This window comes from Schistocerca americana, chromosome 8, assembly GCF_021461395.2.
Source record: "Schistocerca americana isolate TAMUIC-IGC-003095 chromosome 8, iqSchAmer2.1, whole genome shotgun sequence".
Taxonomy (NCBI): Eukaryota; Metazoa; Arthropoda; class Insecta; order Orthoptera; family Acrididae; genus Schistocerca; species Schistocerca americana.
In genome coordinates, this window is record NC_060126.1 from 121,347,904 (window position 1) to 121,370,683 (window position 22,780).

Genomic DNA, 22,780 nt, shown 5'->3' on the forward strand with positions numbered 1-22,780 from the left:
AAAGGATATTGCGGAGACATGGCTAAGCCACAGCCTGACACTAAACGACTTTCCAGTTTGTTCTACATAATAAACGGGACACGCATCACAAGCGATTTTATATGGTTCAAATGGCTCTGAGCACTATGGGACTTAACATCTATGGTCATCAGTCCCCTAGAACTTAGAACTACTTAAACCTAACCAACCTAAGGACATCATACAACACCCAGTCATCACGAGGCAGAGAAAATCCCTGACCCCGCCGGGAATCGAACCCGGAAACCCGGGCGCGGGAAGCAAGAATGCTACCGCACGACCACGGGCTGCGGACGGTGATTTTATACACACCTGAATTGCGTATCGGAGCAACTGCGGTCTTGAGATAGAGCATGAGACGTTCTTTGCAAGTTACTGTTCGTGGACAGGGCAACTTTGAATCCATATTTTTTAATCATAAGACGACGAATTTTGTACGAAATGGGGCCCAGAAATGTTATCGAGAAAACATTTTTACTCTCGTTACTGTCAGGAATAGCACTGCTGCCGAAAGTGATCACTTTAGCGTCAGTTTTAACTTTGAAGATCACCTCGAATTTCTTGTCTACTATTGTGGGATCATACTCGTTATCAACTATAATAGTTTTTTTATGGTCATCTCTTCATTAAGGTTGTCACGTGACAAAGGTACAGAGACTTCACGATGAAAAATGCTTCCTCATTCCCATAATAATTTCTATTATAATGTTTCAAATGGGCACACGCTACTGTCATTGCCCGATAGGCGGCGCAAGTCGTATTGTTTTCGTGACAGCAATGTAAGCCACTGGGCCGATCCGTCTGATGTCGTTCCCAGCTGGGCACGCATGGCAAAGGCTAGAACGTTATATTTTACTTTTTACAGGAGCATAGCTGCTGCAAATTCTGTCTATTGCTTTCCAGTTATGCAATTTTATGTAAGTAACCTTTGAACATAATGAAAATTGTCGTCATGGATAAGGTGTTTTTAGTCATACCTCATTTCCCATGTATTATTTTATAGGATTTAGCAACTTTTATTCTAATGAAGACACCCCTAGTAGGTGCGGAAACCTAGCTCAATGTACCTACCGTTAATGTGCAACCGGTTGGCTGTTTAATCCTATGTTCAAAGGCTAAATGCTCAGGATGTGAACACATCTCAGAGCACTGTGTACTGCATGTAGTGGAGGAACAGTACGGAGATGATGACTGATTGTATCAGCTGACAGTGCTCTCTCTCACAAAGCAGTATCAGTGAGACACTGGTTTGTAGACAATAGCATTACTGAAATAGATTACGGTCCCCACTGTCCCAGCCTGAAGCAAATGGAACATGTTTCGGAGGAGATTGAACGTCGACTTCGCTCTCGAGCCCACCGTCAAAATCCCTACCTTCTCTGGTGTCGGTTGTTGATTCCTCCACAGATTTTAGAGACTTCATTTAAAGTATCCCCGCGGAGTCTGAGCCGTCATAGAGGTGAGGGGTGGAAACACGCCATATTAATATCTACTAATAAGTGACCGGATACGCATGACCAGGTACATAAAAAAAATGAAACTGTTCATTAATTTTGCTGAGGGAGAGCTTTCTGACCGTCCAAAGTATAAATTTATTTAGCCGTGCATGCTGAATGATGTCTTCCAGCAATTTCTGCTGCTAGGCGGTGGCGGTGACGGCATAGCACGCACATAAATATTCAAGTACAGGTATTACATACCTCATGACGATAGTAGGTACTTGTGCCTGCTTATACTGAATTCATGCTGGCTGTAAGCAACGACGCTCGTCGTTCGTTTATGTCAGACTCAAAAATTGCAATGTTTCCGACACATTACACTATTACTTTGGCTACTCTCATGCTTTTAGTGCTTGCAGAATAACATTAGCCTGCAGAATACTATACGCGAGACACCAGTTTACTTCCTCGCGTGGGTGGCACCAGACAAGACATTGCGCCTTGGTGCATTCCTCTCATAAAGAGGAATATATGCTATACTCGCTATACTCGCATCTTCGACGACTTTTGAGATGCAATGACAAGGAAGAATATGAATTTTATTGCTGGCCTCTTAGGTTCCAGCCTAACCACATACGCGGTAATCGCCACATATTCGGATATAAAGATGTAAATATTTATTTCGTCCTTCGTTTTCCAATAAGACAGAAATGTAAATAACATCGAATATACTAGTACTACATTCATAAGGAAGTCGCAGAATGTGTTAAAAACGCTAAGACGAAAAAAATTAGCATATAGTGAAATGCGAAATACTTCCTTTGAGCCTGCAATTCATATCTTTATCCGCTTCGCTACCGAAAAGACATGTGTTTTTCGTTTCTCATGTCGACTGTGATAGAACTTCATGAAGGTTAATATCGTCGAAGCATCATTAACTGACATTTAATTATAAGGGTAACGTGCCTGCGATAAATCTTCAATGCGCCGCTGCCTTGAAACAGCGTACTGGTAGACTCTGGGGCCTTTGAAACAGTATACTGCCATGAAACGCAAATCAATATGGAGTTTCAAAAGTTGTCGGAGATACCAGTACAGCAAAGACCATAAGCGGAAATATGCTCCTCTTTGTGGAAGGAGTGCATCAGGACCAAACGTCTACTCGCGCCAGCACGTTACTATCACATCTTTCTCCACACGCTCCTTATTGTCCGACTCATGACTATGGATATTTTACCGTAGTTTCTCTCTCAAAGAGCCGTTTTATGTACATATTACATTTGCTATTAATATTGTGGAGATTTACATGAAAAGACAACTCCGTGCACCACGTGTCAGAGCTCGTGAAAAGTAATGTGCCACTTGCACACATCGTCGCCCTGAGTACTACGAGGGTCCACCCCTGTGATCCGAAGGCGCAGCGCCGCCATTTAACTGCGCCTGCCGACCTGCGCACTTCTAACGTGATGTTTGCTATCTCTTCTTTTTCACGGTTGTCAAAAACAGTCCGAAAAGCTTCGCTGAAATCGTTCAAATGGCTCTGAGCACTACCGGACCTAACATCTGAGGTCATCAGTCCCTTAGAACTTAGAACTACTTAAACCTAACTAACCTAAGGACATCACACACATCCATGCCCGAGGCAGGATTCGAACCTGCGATCGTAGCGGTCGCGCGGTTCCAGACTGAAGCGCCTAGAACCGAAAAGATTGTAACGCTGTTAAAGGATAAGTTGTGCTGAGAAATAATTGTTAAAAATGAAATTCGATACGTTACGCTGTTTCCGAATTAAATAGCACTGACATTTTTATTAACAACTATTTCTCAGTAGAATCTACCCTGCAATACCCTTACAAGCGTTCTAGACTGTTTCTGATCACCCTGTATAGGGTAGTGAGCTCCACAGACTTCACGTTCAGACAAATGCGATTACACAAGGTGATTCTGTGGTGATGTTATAAATTTTCAGGAATGCTGGCGTAGCATAAATGTATCAATTTGAGGTAATGTGTTTAACACAATTGCTCAGCAATTAAAAAGATGAAAAATAATTATACCGTACATCAAAAATTTTGTTGCTGGCGATGTGTTTCCACCAAGAAATCGAGCACGGAGTGTGGACAAGTAGTCCATTTCACGCTGGGAAGTATCAATGACACTGTGGTACCAGCAATAACATTTATTTATCGAGTAAAGTATACAGGTATCTTCAGTGCTGCGGCCGTAGTCCATGCGTAAACGTGTGAACCGCAAAGAAGTGTTGATGACTCGTCATTAAGTCACGATGTCCCTCCGGCAGGTCAGTGACACTGCCGCGTGCTGTGCTTGCAGTAGTGGAGGAGACGTTCCACGACCCAGTGCCACGACTTCCACCGCTGCGCCCTCAAAGAAGTCCTTTAGCACGACTGTGGCTCCGAATGTCGCATGTCGTGAAGGCTAGGCCCTGATCATCCACCATGGATCAGCCAAGACGGCAGGAGACGTTCACGGGTCGGCCAGGAGCCTGCAAGCACATGTCACGCCTCAAAATGGTCGCTTGCAGATCATCCGCGATCACCTGTAGGGTAGGAGGGTTGGCTGCACGCCAGTCTCCTCATCTGCAATGATCTAGGCTTTGATGTGCATCAGGTCGGCTGCATCTTGGCACTGAAGTCAGCAAGCATATAGCAGACTGGCCACAATCAATTGCCTTGCCATGGTTTCACTGAAACTCAATAGACTGTCATTCTCTCCGGTTATAGTGACATAGACAGAATGCTAGCACGACAGATCGTGTTGTTGAGCTCCAAAAGCCTCGCTACTTTTATTGGCAGGACCCTTAGAAAATGTAACAGATCTACTGAGGAGACTGCCTACACTACGCTTGTCCGTCCTCTTTTAGAATACTGCTGCGCGGTGTTAAATCCTCACCAGATAGAACTGACGGAGTACATCGAAAAAGTTCAAAGAAAGGCAGCACGTTTTGTATTATCGCGGAATATGGGAGAGAGTGTCACAGAACTGATACAGGATTTGGGCTGGACATTATTAAAAGAAAGGCGTTTTTCGTTGCGAGGGAATCTTCCCACGAAATACCAATCACCAACTTTCTCCTCCGACTGCGAAAATATTTTGTTCACACCGACCTACATGGGGAGGAACGAAGACACACTACTTGCCATTAAAATTGCTACACCACGAAGGTGACGTGCTACAGACGCGAAATTTAACCGACAGGAAGAAGATGCTGTGATATGCAAATGATCAGCATTTCAGAGCATTCACAAGGTTGGCCCCGGTGGCGACACCTACAACGTGCTGACATGAGGAAAGTTTCCAAACGATTTCTCGTACACAAACAGCAGTTGACCGGCGTTGCCTGGTGAAATGTTGTTGTGATGCCTCGTGTAAGGAGGAGAAATTCGTACCATCACGTTTCCGACTTTGATAAAGGTCGGATTGTAGCCTATCGCGATTTCGGTTTATCGTATCGCGACATTGTTGCTCGCGTTGGTCGAGATCCAATGGCTGTTAGCAGAATATGGAATCGGTGGGTTCAGGAGGGTAATACGGAACTTCGTGCTGGATCCCAACGGCCTCGTATCACTAGCAGTCGAGATGAAGACTGTAGCGCCAGAACCGCTCGGCCACCAGCGGCCGGCTGTAGCAATTTTAATGGCCAGTTGTGTAAAATAAGGGAAATCAGAGCTCGTGCGGAAAGATATAGGTGTTGATTCTTTCCGCGCCCTATACGAGATTGGAATAATAGAGAATTGTGGAGGTGGTTCGATGAACCCTCTGCCAGGCACTTAAATGTGATTTGCAGAGTATCCATGTAGATAGATGTAGATGTACTTAAAGGGCTGACCCCGCGCTTATGGCGTGGTAACTAAGTGCATGAGCTCATTTTCCCCTTTTCAACGGACCAGCGAACACTCGTCGCTGCAGTAATTCTATAATTATTATCGCCATGTTCGGCTCTTTCTGCCTTTGCAGCAGCGCTTGGGTGGTGACGTTAGTAACGTTATCTCACGGTGCCTTGTTATGTAGCACAGCAATGTTTGATGTCCTGCCTGCCTCAGCCTAAGGTAGTGTAGGGCTAATCGCCTCATGCCCTGATGTTTGTTACATTGGCGGTACGTCTTTTTCACACCCCGACTGGCACACTGGCCTAGAACTAACCTCCTCTGTCCTGAACTTGTCTGGTAGACCTTTTAAAAAATTTAAACGTGTACAGTGGAATTATTCCACTGCACAGTAATATGTTGACACACTGTAACTGCTAAACGTTTGTAATTTGATTTAAATTCTGTTATCAGTTGAGGCTTGTTAATTTTGACTGCACCTAAAAGTGGTCAAGTGATTTTCAGTAATAATTTTATGTAATTATAAAAATGTAATTTAATTAACAACTTCATTCCTATTGGTACATTGAATACAATAATTTTCAGGACATCGCTGGTGAAAGCAGATAGTTCATAGTCCTATTGCTCATTTACTGTTTATACAAAAACATTATGTAAAGAATAAACGTATGAATCACACAAGCACATTATTTTTATGCCGTATTTACAGAGGTTTTTGGTATGTACATCTCGAAGCTGCATCGTAATCGAACTAGAACCAAAATTTCAGAAATAATGACATTTTGTCCAGGCACAGAATGATACAAAAAACAATACTAATAATTCCTAATAAATAAATCCTATATTCCGTGCATAGCTGCTAGCTTATAAAAAAAAATTAATTTCTGCTCTTGTGGATCGATTACCAGTCTCACCTCTGAGACAAAATTTGCCACTAGACTGGGTATTACAGTATGAATTCCACAGTGACGCTATTTTCAGCAGCAGTGCCCATTTTCAGCACTTCCTACAGGATGTGGCTTCCTCACTACCACAGCTCCAAACACACTGACCTACTGCACGAATCAATGAAGCGATTCTTCCATTCTCCACTCTAGTTCCTATATTCCATGAAAACGTGGGCGATCTTCTAGATAGCCTTCGTGTGTACATAAATATTGTGTGACAGGTGTCATTTTTGTTCAGATGGACGACAAGGGAACCATCAACAGCGACGTGACTAAAGCTGTGTTCCTCGCCAGCCACGACGGCACAGCTGTAGACGGCCACGGTGAGCTGATCGACATGTGTGTCCCGGGAAGAGGTGAGTCTCCGACAGCACTCGTTTCTACAAATCGTATTATGCTTAGACCTCAACGAAAGTGTATGGTGGAAATGAAGATCGTTAATGGGGGAGACTTTTCAGCTATATCGGAATTGTGAGGTGAATTTAAATGGAAACACATAATGATTTCTGATCAGACGACTGTACGGTAATATCAACGGCAGCATAGAAGTGTGTAACAGGAGAAGGGGTCGTTATGAACAAAAGAAATGGCAGTGAGTAAATAACTGCGAACAGTTCAGTGATAGAATTACTCCCATCAGAATTGATAGCAGTTTGCACCAGCAACAGTGACACAGGTATCAGTGCTGACGTCTCAAGCAGAAGATGAAGAGACAGAGAGTATAAGATGAGATTGAACAAGTAATTTAGTATTAAAGGCAGATGAAAATCTTACAATCACGGGTGGCTGGAACGCTGTAGTATTACCTCGGTAGTAGGAATGAGAAAGAGAAAAGACTAACTGAATTTAGAAATGAAATGAAGTGATCGTATGGCATTGATGGCCAGTGCAAAACTGATGAACTAATGAGGAATGATAGGATCCGCTTGAAGGTCTCTAATTTGTAGTTGCTACGATAATGAATACCGCAGTAGATAACCCAGTTAAAGAGCGATGAACTGCTCTTAAAGGGTAATCACAGCCGTTTGAAACGTAGACGTAGCTACAAAAAAGGTAACTGCGAAGAAAGCATTTTTGACACAAGAAAAGAATTGATCCATGAAATAGGGAAGTACCAAAATATTTATGATAAGACAGGAATACAGAAATATAAGTCATTTTGGAATAAAATAGATAGAAACTACATGGAAGCCAAGGGCGAAATCGTTGCAAGAGAAATGCGAAGAAATCTAAAAAGAGAAGGTCGGTGGGAGGAGGGAGTCAGCAAATATAAAAGTCAAAACAACCATCAGCGAAATTAAAAACAAGTCCGGATAAGAGAAAAGGAAGACACAGAAGGCCTCTACGAGAGGAAGGACTCGTTACGTATAAGAAAGAATAGATATGGAAACATAAGAGATCTAGTATTAGAATCAGGGATTTGGAAGACTTTCGATCAGTCATTGGGGGAGATAGCGATTAACGACTATTCAAGATGGTTTGTGAACTAAGAGTCTGGAGACATACCATCATCCACACAACCACCGAAGACAGCAAGAGGTGATAAGTGTGAGAAGTATCGCACAATCAGCTTAACAGCTCATACGTCTAAGTTGCTGACAAGAATATTATACAGTAGAACGGAGAAGAAAACTGAGGATCCGTTTGACCACGATCACATCGACCTCAGAAAAGGTAATAGGTACGACAGATGGAGTTCTGACGTAGGGCTGGTAATGGATGCAACACACGTTCGTAAGATCTGTCGACATAGAAAAATCATTCGGGGATGTAAAACGGTGCAAAATGTTCGAAATTCTCAGAAAATAGATGCGAGCAGCAGGGAAAGACGAATAATATGCAATATATATAGGAACCAAGAGGGAACAATAAAATTGGAAGACCAAGAATGAAGTTTTCGGATTAAAAAGGGTGTAAGACAAGGATGCAGACTTTCACCCCTACTATTCAATCTATACATCGAAGAAGCAGTACGCAAATAAAAGGTAGGTTCAGGAATGGGAATGAAATGATAAGGTTCGCTGATGACATTTCTATCCTCAGTGAAAGTGAAGAAGAATTGCAGGACATTTTGAATGGAATGAATGAGCAGCGTAATGAGCGCAGTAAACCGAATAAAGATGAAAACGAGGAGTAGCAGAATTGAGACTAGCGATAAATTGAACATCAAAATTGAGACCAAGAATTTACCACAGGCAAAGAGAGCATTCCTAGACCAAAGAAGCCTAATCTCGAACGCGGAACTTAATTGGATGCACAAATTTTTTAGAACGTGCTTTTCGAGCAGAACATTATATGGAAGTGAATAATGGACAGTGATAACATAAGAAACCAAATGAGCCGAAGAGTTTGAGTTGGGGTGCTACAGCAGAATTTTGAAAATTGTGTAGACTGATGAGAAATGAAGAAATTTTCTGCAGAATCGGAGAGGAGAGGATGCTGTGGGAACGTTTATAAGAAAGGACAGGGTGAATGATTGTAAGATGTAGAGGAATAAATTCCGTGAAACTAAAGGGAGGTCTAGATGGTAAAAACTTTAGGGGAAGACAGAGATTGGAATACATCTTTCAAATAATGGAGGACGTTCGGTGCAAGTGCTACCTTTAGATGAAGACTTGAACACGGGAGAAGTTCTTGCGCACCGTACCAAACCAATAAGAAGACTGAAAATACGAAAAAGTTCCGGCTGGAGTGGCCGTGCGGTTCTAGGCGCTTCAGTCTGGAACCGCGTGACCGCTACGGTCGCAGGTTCGAATCCTGCCTCGGCCATGGATGTGTGTGATGTCCTTAGGTTAGTTAGGTTTACGTAGTTCTAAGTTCTAGGGGACTGATGACCACTGATGTTAAGTCCCATAGTTCTCAGAGCCATTTATTTGACCCACGAAAAAGTGGAATTTGATAGACCCACGCCCGGGTTCCCGTGTTTGATTCCCGGCGGGGTCAAGGATTTTCTCTGCCTCGTGATGACTGGGTGTTGTGTGATGTCCTTAGGTTAGTTAGGTTTAAGTAGTTCTAAGTTCTAGGGGACTGATGACCATAGCTGTTAAGTCCCATAGTGCTCAGAGCAATTGTTTTTTAACTTTGATAGAAGTTTGGGAGACAACGTATAAACCTGCTGGTCCTTTTTAGACAATCCGCAGTAGATCCGCTCTAGCTTAATCAGACTCTTAAGTTAATATACCGTCACCACATTGAATGAACTCAGAACGTGTGTGGCTAGCGCATGCCTACCTGGTAACAATTATATGGACTACAATAACAATAATGGTAATTTCTGGACGGGACGATACGTAGAATGAGGGAAAGGCAACCATACAAACGCACACTGCCGCCGCAGCAGCGAAACTGTTGCAAGACTGTATGTTTGCGTGTCTGTATAGTTATTTGTGTGATTGTGTGTACTTTTACCTGAAAAATAGCAATAGCTCTAAAATTGTTTTGTGTTATGATGCTCCACACATCAGTTCTCTGTAGGTGAATGGTTGCCTTTCCGTTATTTTACATGAGCTTTGATATTACACAGTTACGCCAGTTTCATCTAATTGTCGAATAAGAGCAAGTTTTATGCACAATACAACCATAAATTATACTTTTGTTTTTAACCACTTTCAACTGAAGACCATTATGAACTACAAATAAAATGCTATGTTCATTTACACATATGAATTAGCTAGCTGGAACTCGGTTCATTCAGGCAATGTGTCGACAACACGCTTTCTTTCCACATGAAATAGGAATTGATATTAAACATTATTTGAGTTCACATCTCAGTCTGATCTTCCCGATATAGATATCTTATTTATCATCTCGAAGGAAAGTCAGGATATCTGTCCCTTACAAATAATGACCTATGTTCCCAATTCAGCTGATCATTTACTCTTGACATTAAACTGAAGCTTTCAATTCTTGGAAGATAAAGTGTAACTCGTGTGTGTGTGTGTGTATGTGTGTGTGTGTGTGTGCGTGTGTGTGTGTGTGTGTGTGTGTGTGCTAGAATATTTTTTTTTATGGGAGTTATTCGGTATACGAGTAAACCCAAAGGCGTTTCCTCTTACGAAACTCAACTCAGGCCCCATTATATTTTAATGGAATCAAAATAGAGCATTTTTGTGCAACACTACTTACAATGTAACGCAGTCTGGTCTGTTTCATTTCGCTTTCTCACTGCTAATAGGTACTCGTTTCAGGTGCACTGTGTGTGTGTGTGTGTGTGTGTGTGTGTGTGTGTGTGTGTGTGTGTGTGTGTGCTAGAATATTTTTTTTATGGGAGTTATTCGGTATACGAGTAAACCCAAAGGCGTTTCCTCTTACGAAACTCAACTCAGGCCCCATTATATTTTAATGGAATCAAAATAGAGCATTTTTGTGCAACACTACTTACAATGTAACGCAGTCTGGTCTGTTTCATTTCGCTTTCTCACTGCTAATAGGTACTCGTTTCAGGTGCACTGATATTTCTTTGTAATTTTTCTTTGTATTGATGTTCTGACAGGAATAAAAATCTGTCGACAGTACTTGGTACCACCAGTAACATTAATAACATTAGAGCTCAATTCTGGGAAAGTGCTGGAGTTCGCTCTCTTCTCTGTGTTGCTTCGATAGCCTGTCATCAGTGCCTGTGGAAACCATTCCCGTGGTCTGTCTGACCATTAACATTGTGATTCTGAATGTTTCCATGTTTCGCAGAATTTCATTAAATAAATAACAAACCTCTTATTCATCTTATTCATTTTATTTGTAACAGTCTTATTCTGATTCCGATGGCATTGTGAAAACATTAGTGTACCCATAGTAACTCAAGCAATACATCATTAGCATTGCATTATTTACAAGATGCAAGTAAAATTTTGTAATTGTAAAATTAATTTGGCTCGTTGATACAGCAAGTCCAGACATTTCTCAACCGAGTTAAGTTATAAAGAAATTCATTTATTCTGAACAGTGACTACTGCAATTTAATTAATGTTCAGAACATTAACTAAGTTGCAGCAAACGCTGTGCGAAATAAACGAATCTCTCTACAACGTCCCCTCGTTAACATGAAGAGTAGTCGTTTTAACTACCATCTCGAAAAAATGAAGTTACGTTAGGTTACATAACTAACTTTCGGTTCCTGTTGATATTCATCATATGGTACAAATGGTTCAAATGGCTCTGAGCACTATGGGACTTAACTTCTGAGGTCATCAGTCCCCTAGAACTTGAAACTACTTAAACCTAACTAACCTAAGGACATCACACACATCCATGCCCGAGGCAGGATTCGAACCTGCGACCGTAGCGGTCGCGCGGTTCCAGACTGTAGCGCCTACAACCGCTTGGCCACCCCGGCCGGCCAAATTCATCATCAATGATAAAATCCTCTACAGCTGTAAAAACTGTAGCCAAAATATATGAAGACGCTTCCCACAGAAAAATGGAGTATCATGCAGTAATTCGTTTCCTGTATTTGAAGGGGATTTAGGTGAAGACTGTGGTAACAATGTACTGTCATATGATACAGTGCTTCGGTGGCCCAGACGGTTCCAACCTGGTCAAACAAATCTGAATGACGATGAAGTGACACACCATCTCTCTGTGAACTGACAACTGCAGTATAGGTAGAGGCCCTGGTGCTCGAAGCCCACCGGATCACAAGCAATGCGATAGTGGAAGAAGTGAAAATCATGTGTGGGTCAGCTTACAACAACTTGCACAACATTTTGAAAATATTAATCGTTGCCACCCACTGGGTTCTACAACTGCTCATGACACTTGAAAGCCTGCTGCCAGACTATACGTCTCGTATGCAAATCATAATTTGACTGATAATCAGTACTGTCTAAGCTAAATTCTCATCTTTGAATAAAAATAATGAACAGTTGTAATTAATTAAATCTGTGATTGGCATACGAAGCCACGTAACTCCATATTAATACCTTTTCTTGGTGGAGGTCTTGCATGAATTTCACTGCAGTTCATTTGAGAGCATGATGAACCAAATTGGATTGGCCAGCCCGACATGTTCGTCTTTGTAGTGTGTTATTTTATAGCGTCGGCTCCACCAGCGCTCTGCTACCTGCTGCCCCAACCTTTACCTGCCACTCCATACTCCATCCTTTTCCCTTCTGTTTTGACATGGTGAAAACTGCCACATAACTGGGCACAGATTGGGTCCGAAATGCAGTCGCAGTGCGCCCACACACAGTCCGACAGGTAGACGGCCGGCCAGAGTGGCCGTGCGGTTCTAGGCGCTACAGTCTGGAACCGCGAGACCGCTACGGTCGCAGGTTCGAATCCTGCCTCGGGCATGGGTGTGTGTGATGTCCTTAGGTTAGTTAGGTTTAAGTAGTTCTAAGTTCTAGGGGACTGATGACCTCAGAAGTTAAGTCCCATAGTGCTCAGAGCCATTTTGAACCATTTTTGAACAGGTAGACGACCCGCTTATCAGGAGAGGGCGGAGGTTGATGTGGATGAGCAGATTAAGGCACAGCGACCACCAGGAATCAGGTACTGGACACCAGACCCCGCTATTGTCAGGAACTGGCGACGACCAAACGCCTTACTGCCGGTTTTGCATAATGCTTTGCACCCTGAGTGACGTGGGTCCACGTCTGCAGTCACAGAAGTGCTTAATGTGATGTGTGAACACCTGCACTCAGTATGAAATCGCAGTTCTCACAAGGAAAGGCATGCAGGCCAAACAAACTTCAAAGGAATTATATGGTGAAGATCTGCTTTCCAGGAACGCTATGTGATGAGCAGTAACAGACTGATAAACATTTTCCCATGCTGAGGAAAGTCGCTTGCCTGCTTCGTGAAAAGAGATTTTCTTTTCCTTTACCTTCCTACCCGTCCTCGCCATATGCAAGGTGGATGACCCCTGGCCTAAAAGGTTATAAGAGACCTAAAATACATTCTCCCGAGTGAGTCCCAAGATGACAAATTTTAAGAAGTGCTTGTGTGGAGGAGACTGCGTTTACTGAAACATAGAAAAGCGCGGGCAGTGGGCGAAAAGAGCTGCAAGATCATGTGTGTAACGAGCGGTTACTCATATAAAAGTTTAGCACGGAGGGGAGATTGTTTATGTGCAAACAGATATACGCCTGGCTATTGGCGCTCTCCAATTGTGCATACTTGCAGAATAAAGAACGAATTCGGATATCGACAAAGAATAGAGAGGATGCTTGGAATCTGATCTCAGTTGAGGACAGACTTAAGTGATTCGTCGGGAATGACACACGACACGACATCAAGGTTGTCTATAGAAGGAAGATTTCAGTTCTCGACTGAGAACACTTGAATTAGACACTTCAACTGAAGTGTTGCATTCTGCAGCATATTATACAGCCCATCTTGCGTCACACTTCAGAGAGCTGAGCATGGTGAGCAAAAGTAGTGCTGGCGAACAGGGTGCGAGAATGCACGTACATTTCTCGACATGCTGTTAGGGATAGCAACATTTCATAATCCAATACTTTCGCGAGTTTCGACAGACTCATCACTACCAGTTAAATGTGTTAGCTGCGTGTGTCTTTCTTCCTTTCGGCAGACGTGGCCAATCAGTGAACGATCATTGAAGATTTAAATACTAATAAATCATGTGCAGATTCCAGCTTTATCCCATCCAACTGAATTATCCAATCCATGTCGAGGTATTCATGTGTCGGGTTTATAGTGACCCATGTCTACAATTAATATTTTTCTCATTATGTGTGTTGCTTGTAATCTAACTGATCCGATAATAACTTGTTATTCGTGTACGTCAGCAGAGAATATTGTAGTAAACGGGTTTAAACGCAGACCACAGTCTCATTTAATGGCTTTGCAAGATGAAAACAGCGTTTATTACCTTGTATGAGTTTTCTATGGCCACCCTTGCTTCATTACAAACATGTTTTGCGACACCTTTTCCACTACATGCATGTGAGTACACGGAGAGCAATCTGACTGTCTGTGAGGTCAACTGAAGCGAATCGTTCTGGCAGCCACAACTGTAACCTGACACTTACACAGATTCAAAGAAACCCACCGAAACAGGGCATCAGAGGAAGTTTCGCAGTTGTGTCAGGCGAGTCCAGACGACTTCTTTAGTCGCGTGAACACCATAGACGAGAGCTGGGTATATCACTATGAGCCTGAGATAAAGAAGCAAAGCAATGGACATGCGTGTATTCACCATTGTCGTAAAAGGTAAAGATACAACCATCATCGCGCAATTTGATGCTGCCGTGGTGTTATACTAACAGATGTTGCTCTTAAGGTGCAAACCACTACAGGAATGCAACTATCGAAATCTGACGAGGTTACAGGAGGTCCTCTGGTCGAGGAAGCTGTCCAAGAGGCAGTGTTTGTTCCACCGCAACACCTCGGCTCATTTTACACAGGATACATACATGTCGCTTCTTTGGGCTATCTAATTTTCTCTCATTCCTCGTGTTCTCCTGACAAGGCACCCTCTGACGAGGCAGTCAATTCCAGAAAGACGTTGAACACTTCCTGAGCCGGCCGGAGTGGCTCTGAGCACTATGGGACTTAACATCTATGGTCATCAGTCCCCTAGAACTTAGAACTACTTAAACCTAACTAACCTAAGGACAGCACACAACACCCAGCCATCACGAGGCAGAGAAAATCCCTGACCCCGCCGGGAATCGAACCCGGGCGTGGGAAGCGAGAACGCTATCGCACGACCACGAGATGCGGGCGGCCGGAGTGGCCGAGCGGCTAAAGGCGCTACAGTCTGGAACCGCACGACCTCTACGGTCGCAGGTTCGATTCCTGCCTCGGGCATGGATGTGTGTGATGTCCTTAGGTTAGTTAGGTTTAAGTAGTTCTAAGTTCTAGGGGACTTATGACCACAGCAATTGAGTCCCATAGTGCTCAGAGCCATTTGAACCGTTTGAACACTTCCTGAAGGGCTAAAATGCATACTTCTACAGCGAAAGTCTCCATCTTCGAGAAAAATATGTTACAATGAAGAGCAGATAATTAAAACCTCATGACTATCCTCATAGAGAGGTCTCACCCTAGAGTAGGGAGAGATATACTTGGAACAGTCACAGCCTCTGTGCTATACTTTCTAAAGTTACAATACGTACTGGCACAGTAATTACCCATTTTGCTCCCAGAAGAGGTTGCCACCGTTGTTTATTGTAAGTCCTGAAAAAAATGGAAAATCATTTGCTGTGTGGCAGGGTGCCCTTTTGAAATTTACTTACCCCAGAAGCGTGACATGAACCAGCAGTTGAATAACAAGAATGTGCTCTGTTTATTGTTGTTCCGTAAGGATTAAGTTTGTTTTAATATCATTATTTACTTCTTTTTTTCAGTTGAGACAGATACTTGCGAGAAGGCGTACGCACTTGTGAAGTGTGTTACAGTGGAGGTAAGTCACCATGTGATAGACTTTTCTTTTTACTTAACATAACATGTCCAAATAAAGACTATTATAACTACGCTTTATTTTTGCAGGCGGCTACAAAACCTTATTATGCTTTTGCGGTTGATTAGTTTAGAAACCAATTCAAAAATAAAAATTGTCCTCCCACGTTTCCTGTGACATACGAAATTTGAGAGTAGGGATTTCCATAGTAAAGCTTCTTGTCTGTCTGTTGTGTTGCCGAAGAATGTGGCGCTGTGACTAAGATGCTGGAACTTTACTCGGGAGGACAGGGGTTCAAATACCTGTCTGGCCGTACAGTTTTACGTTTTCCGTTGTTTCCCCAAATCGCTTCAGGTAACTAAATGAATGGTTCTTCGAATCGGACACTGTCGATTCCCTTACCATCTTCCCAGTTCCAGCACGTACCAGGTGACACAGAAAAACGGGAACATTTCCACAATCCAATAAAACTAAAAGTCGTGAAGGAAAGAAATTGCGTTCATAGTAATTGAAACCATAAAACTTTGCCATTTACGAAACATTGATGGCATTTATCACTTTTTTAAAAATTACGTCTCTTAGATGGCGTCCTCCTGTACGAATACATTCGTGAAATCCGTTGTTGTGATTCCTCATTGAACGCTGCAACATCTCAGCTGGGATGCTGTGAATTTCATCCCGAATTCTCTGTTTTAACTCATCCAGGGTTCTTGGTTGTGTAGACTTTGCTCTTGAGGTAGCTGCACAAGAAAAAATCACAAACAGATAAATCTGGCGATCTAAGGGGCCTGGGAATGTTACCTAATCGTGAGATCTGTTGCCAAACAATTCTCTCACATATGCCAATGATTGGCGTGCAGTGTGTAATATTGCTCCATTCTGTCGAAACCAGGCTTCTTCAACGTTTGGAAAGTTGTTCAATGCAGTTGTAACGAAAGTTCGTAACATCTCCTCGTAACGATCGACATTGATCGTTATTGTGTTTCCCTGTTCATTTGCGAAAAAATACAGTCCGATAATCCCATGTGATGGAACACCACACGATACTGTCACTTTATTAACGTGTAAAGGGCGCTTATGAACGTCATTAGGATTGTGTTTTCCCAGCAACCTCTGAGACGAAAATGTGCCACGTCTAACATCCACAAGTTGTTTAGAAATTCATCGTCACTGTTTATTTTTGTTGTCATTTGTTGACAGCATCCTAATCGTAACCGGCAATCTTTGTCCTTCAGTTGTTACACCATCTGTAGTTTGTACGGATGAAGTTTTAAATCAAGATGAAGAATTCTGCGAACACTCTCCCGGAGCATTCCAACCACTGCTGCTTGCTTACGAATTGAACGACGTGGGCTCCTTAAGACAGACCCACGTATAACATCAATGTTCACTGGAGAACGCGCACTTCTTGGTCGTCCTGTTAGTTTCTTCTTGGCTCTGAGCACTATGCGACTTAACTTCTGAGGTCATCAGTCGCCTAGAACTTAGAACTAATTAAATCTATCTAACCTAAGGACATCACACACATCCATGCCCGAGGCAGGATTCGAACCTGCGACCGTAGCGGTCGCTCGGCTCCAGACTGTAGCGCCTAGAACCGCATGGCCACTCCGGTCGGCGTTTCTTCTTGAGGGAAGATCCAATCTCTTCAAAGTTATTAATCCAACATTTCATCGCGTGTTTCAATCTCTTCAAAGTTATTAATCCAACATTTTATCGCGTGTGTCAATGGAACGGCATCATGTCGTCCTAAATTATAATAACGTCGAAACTCCCTGGGGGCCGCTACCAAACGCTGTTGTCCGTTCCACTGATCCATGATTGCCGACATAGCGGACTGTTTGCTCGCTAACTGTCACGAACCCGCAGTGCTGCCACCTGCCCATGGCTGACACTACTCATTTCAATCGATCCCGTTATTCTGTGTCGCCCTGTACGCTGTCTCTAATGAGCTGGCCATCGAAGTGACGTTAAATCCATATTCCTCCTTACAAGTTCAATTTCATAATTCCTTTCGTCTCCTATTAACAGTTTCACATCAGAAGACACCATTTACTTGAACAATCGTATTATTATTGTACTGTTGTTTCAGTCTACAAAGTGAGTTAGGATCTCCGCGGTATACTTGGAGGAACTATGCCTCTTGAAATTATTCTTTCTTCCGACGCAGAATCATGGAGTTACCTGCGCTCCTTTGTGAAGTGTAATGTACAGAGACACGTGTAGACAAGGCTACGCCCCAGCCAACTCAGTATTTGTGATAAATTTTATAAATGACCAAGAGTCCTCTTTGTCGGAAAACATCTGCTCATAGAGTTTCATTTAAGGAATAAAACTACCTTGAATAAAAGAAGTAGCTTAAAAAAAGTGAAATCAAATGAGTTGCGTATCAATATTTCAAATTCACAGTCTTTCTTTTATGAAAAATGACATACATTCGCCACAATTGCGTAAAAGAGATTTCTAATTCTTTAGGATATCTAAGGCTTGCGCCGGCCGGGTTGACCGGTCGGTTCTAGGCGCTACAGTCTGGAACCACGCGACCGCTACGGTCGCAGGTTCGAATCCTGCCTCGGGCATGGATGTATGTGATGTCGTTAGGTTAGTTAGGTTTAAGTAGTTCTAAGTTCTAAGGAACTTATGACCTTAGAAGTTAAGTGCCATAGTGCTCAGAGCCATTTGAACTATCTAAGGCTTGCACTGAATTAATACGAAAGAAGTAGCAGCCGCAGTGCATACCACGCTCCCACAGAAAGAGGTCTGGGAGTGTTAAAGAATTGATCGTGTTGACCATGTTCACAAAATCCCTAGTTGTTCCAATATCCTTGTACAAAGAGCATTTTGTATGTAGCACAAAAATTTACAAACTTTATGTATCTGGTTCGATATAGTTACGACTGTTTTGAGTTCCTCTTCTTTTAAACGTTATGTTACACTCAGTGACAATACACATAAACTTTTGATGTTTGATGTACTGATTGTGGCACTGAAATTGCAAATCAAGACATGTCCTATCAACCTGTCCTTTCTTCTTGTCAGTGTTTACCACTTCTTTCTTTATTCGCCGATTCTGCGGAAAACTCCCCACTCCTTATCTTATCAGAGTGTTTAGTCATCCATCTATACCATTTCCCCTTTTTTCCGGTTTCCTGTAGTCTTCGATTCACTACCATCCAATACTGTGATCCGAACATCATTCTTAAAAATTACTTCATCAAATCAAGGTCGATGTTTGATATTAGTAGATTTCTTTTGGTCAGGAATGCCCTCTTTGCATGTGCTAGTCTACTTTTGGCGTCTTCCTTGCTCCTTCCGTCGTATGCTCCCAAGGTATCAAGATTCCTTACCTTATATGTAAGGTGTAATAATCACTTCTGATACGTCACCTGAAACTTATACATGTTAAAATGTTTCAGGAGCTGTCACGACGCCAGGCACGTCAATCAAGAGAGGTCTCTTGAATGTCCGTCTGCTGCGAGTGAGTTCTAATGACAAGAGGAAAACGATGTAGCATGAAATCTCAGAAGTGAAAAACAATAGCTGAAGTACCAGTCAGTGCATTTATTCGTAGCAATAAAACGTTGCATTGAATCCTGCTTGTGCAGTTTTATTTCCTGACTCTAATCAATGCACGTGCATTACTACTACCTATCGACTTCTTCGTCATTAGAGAATAAGTGATAGCTCAGTTGCAGGACACTTTGAGACTTGAAATCGTCCAACAAACCATCTAAATATCTGCATGGCAGGGCTAAGCAGCTAGTAGCTTTCCCACACTTATTCGAAGTATTTTACAATTATAATAATTTCGTACTATTTGATGTGGCGCAGGAACAAATAGAAGTGATAAGTGGTTGAGGATTGTGGTTGCATAACTTCTGAACCAAATGTACACTGGTGTCCAGAATTAAAACAACAAACTGAATTTTGGAAGGTTGCTTTTATTTTGCCACAAAACAGTATAAACAGGTGAAAGCAAAGTAGAAATAATGTAATGAATACAGAACGCAAACAGCTGCAACATGCATAACAGTAGACGCAAACGTTCTTCGTTTTTTCAAACTTAAGAGATTTGCACACACAAACAGCTGCAACATGCATAACAGTAGACGCAAACGTTCTTCGTTTTTTCAAACTTAAGAGATTTGTACACACATTCCAACAACTGATTAATGGGGTGCGACCATTTCTGGCAGCAATACAGGTCTGACAACGACGGAGCATGCAGTGAATAATGTCATCAATGTAATGGTGCGGCAATAACACACATATAGCGGCAATAACACCCAGTCTTCATACAGAGCTACTCTCAAGTCATGGAGAGTGGTTGGTGGATGTTGACTTGATGCATCCCGTCTCCTTAGTGCATCCCAGACGTTCGCTATGGGACTCAAATCGGAAGAGTGAGCAGGCCACGCCATGCGTGCAGTAACTTCCGTTTCCAAGAAAACATCAACCACTCGTGCTCTAGGAGATCGAGCATTATCGTCCATCAGTACGAAGTCTGAGCGCACTGCATCTCGTAACAATCGTACACGAGGTCCCAAGATCTTGTCAGACGCCGTACAAATTCATGATGAGGTGTTAGAGTGGTCAAAATAACCCATGTCCACGCCACTAGCGATCCTCCTCGATATCGGTCTCTTTCAACAATGTTCGAGTCTCGAAATCGTGTTTCACATTCGCTTTAGATACGAAACCGTCGAGGATCACTCCCCAGACCAAATTCAGCACTCATCTGTGAAAAGAAAATTGGCCCACTGTTCAATTGTCCAGGTGGCATGTTGACAACTCCACTTTAGACGTCCCCTTCAGAGGCACACATATAACGGGTCTCTGACAATAAAGGTCATTCTGTCGAAGCCTTCTCTACACCGTTTGCCTAGATACATGTCCAGTGGATGCTGCGAGGTCAGATCCCAGTTGCTGCGCAGCACTAAGGTGGTACCGTCGTGCCCTTACAGCCCAATAACAGTCCTCTCTTTCTGATATCACACTTCGTCGACCCTGTCTTGGTCTTCGGGACACAGTTTTGGTCTCTCTCAACTGTCGCCACATCCGAGACAACAGAACGATACATGTAAAGCCATCCTTCCATGATTTTGCGACTGTCTTGCTTCCATTCATCCTTCTGCCCTCCCTCGCGGAGAATCTGATATGCGTCTTCTCTGTGGTATACTGCACCGTCTGTAACTGTGTACACAGTGATTGTGGATGTGGCCAACACTACTCCGTTTGATAGGTGCCCCAAGGTCATCGTTGGCGTTGTTTCCCGTTGACCGAAGTGTCATCTTCCGCGCACAACACGAAATCTGTTGACAATTTATATGATTATAATGTCAATTAGACACAGGTCGGGGAAACAGCATCTTGTTGCTTTAATTTTGCACAACAGTGTATTTCAATTTATTAAAAAGAACAAACAATTCAGACCACATGCAGAATAAGCAACGACCAAAGAACTTACCACTTCCAGTTAACTAGTAAGCAGTATCAAAGACGAAAAAAATATGCACCACGAAGGAATTATCCGAATGGGACGGAGATTGGTAGACAGGTACAAACAAATGATTACAATTTCAGAAAAATTGGATGATTTATTGAGTACAAAGAGCTCGATAAATTGAGCAAGTCATCAAGACATTGATCCAAATCTGTCGATTATGCAAGCGATTATTCGATCTGGTATGTCACTGACTAGAACAGAAATGTCTTCAGTGATGAGTCCCGTTTCGAACTGAGCCCCGACGGCCAGCGAAGACGTGTCTGGAGACGGTCTGAACAGTGGCAGCATACCAATCTGACTGTCACCAACCATACGGCCCGACAACTACGACTGATGGTCCGGGATGCCATTTCTTTTTCATCGCAAGATCCCCGTTGGTTGTCATCCGCGGTATCCTTACAGCATAGTGGTTCGTCGACGATATTCTACGCCTCGTTTTGTTGCCGTTCATGGCAAACCCGTCTGGGCTTTCATTTCAGCAAGATAAGCCCGCCCGCAGACTGCGAGAGTTTCTATTGCTGGTCTTCGTGCTTGCCAAACCGTTCGTAAGCCAGCAAGGTTGCCGGACTTCTCCCCACTTAAGAGAGTGAGGAGCATTATGGGCAGGGCCCTCCTACCATCTAGTGATTTTGACAGTCTAACGCGTCAATGTTTCATGTTCCACGTTTCACATCGACTGTGGGAAAACCTGAAGAGAAGAGAGTCGAAGCATTTGAAGTGTGGTGCTGCCAAGGAATGTTGAAAATTAGCTGGTAAAGGTAAAGAATGAGGAGGCTATGCGCAGAATCGGAGAGGAAAGGAATACGTGGAAAACACTGACAAGGAGAAGGGACAGAATGATAGGACATCTGTTAAGACATCGAGAATGGTTTCCACAGTACTAGGGCAAAAATTGTAGAAGAAGACAGAGATTAGAATACATTCAGGAAATAATTAAGGACGTAATTTGCAAGTGCTACTCTGAGGTGAAGAGGCTGGAACAGAAAGGAATTCGTGGCGGCCCGCACAAACCAGTCAGAAAACTGATGACACAAAAAAAAAAACAGTCATATATCTCACAAGAGGACATCCATCAACTTTGTCGGTCAATACCAAACCGAATAGCTGCTTGCATAAGGGCTAGAGGTGGACCAACGCGTTATTGACTTGCCCTGTTTGCGAAGATCTTCCTCATGAATAAATCATCTAGTTTTTCTGAATTCGTAATCATTCATTTGTCTGTACACGTACGTCACATCTACAGATTTCCGACCTGTTTACGTAATTCCTTCGTGTTACGTCGTTTCCCCTCCCCCTGCCCCCTCTAGAGTGTATAAACAACCCAGAGAAAATGCAGAATAAACAAATACCAAATAACTCAGCGCTCAGAAGAGAAAATATGAGTTACAAAGTAAAACAGGTAATGCAATTTTAGTAAATATGCCCCAACAGAATCAGCGTAGCAAAAACATGGCGTAAATCAGTATACAGTTACTAGCACACTAGTTCTAATGCAATAGGCAGAATGTCAAAAAATTTGAGTTCATTCTGGCTACTCACAAGGGCCTGAATTAAGATACAAAGAGAGCGACGAATACAACACAAAAAAACGAAATTCGCAATGTTGTTCACTATCTTTACACTCTGCTGGCTACAGAATATCAGAACGGTAAAGGAATGAA

General features: G+C 42.8%; 1 protein-coding gene across 1 annotated transcript in view; it reads left to right on the top strand.

Moving 5' to 3' along the window:
• The window catches only part of LOC124545405, a 56,010-nt gene extending 36,801 nt beyond the window's left edge, over positions 1 to 19,209 (top strand). Inside the window, exons 5-7 of the mRNA XM_047124320.1 lie at positions 6,488 to 6,605; positions 15,561 to 15,616; positions 19,030 to 19,209. Of these exons, the coding sequence (XP_046980276.1) occupies positions 6,488 to 6,605; positions 15,561 to 15,616; positions 19,030 to 19,074 (219 nt within the window). The 3' untranslated portion in view covers positions 19,075 to 19,209. The remainder of the gene's footprint in view (positions 1 to 6,487; positions 6,606 to 15,560; positions 15,617 to 19,029) is intronic.
• Positions 19,210 to 22,780: the final 3,571 nt, after the last annotated feature.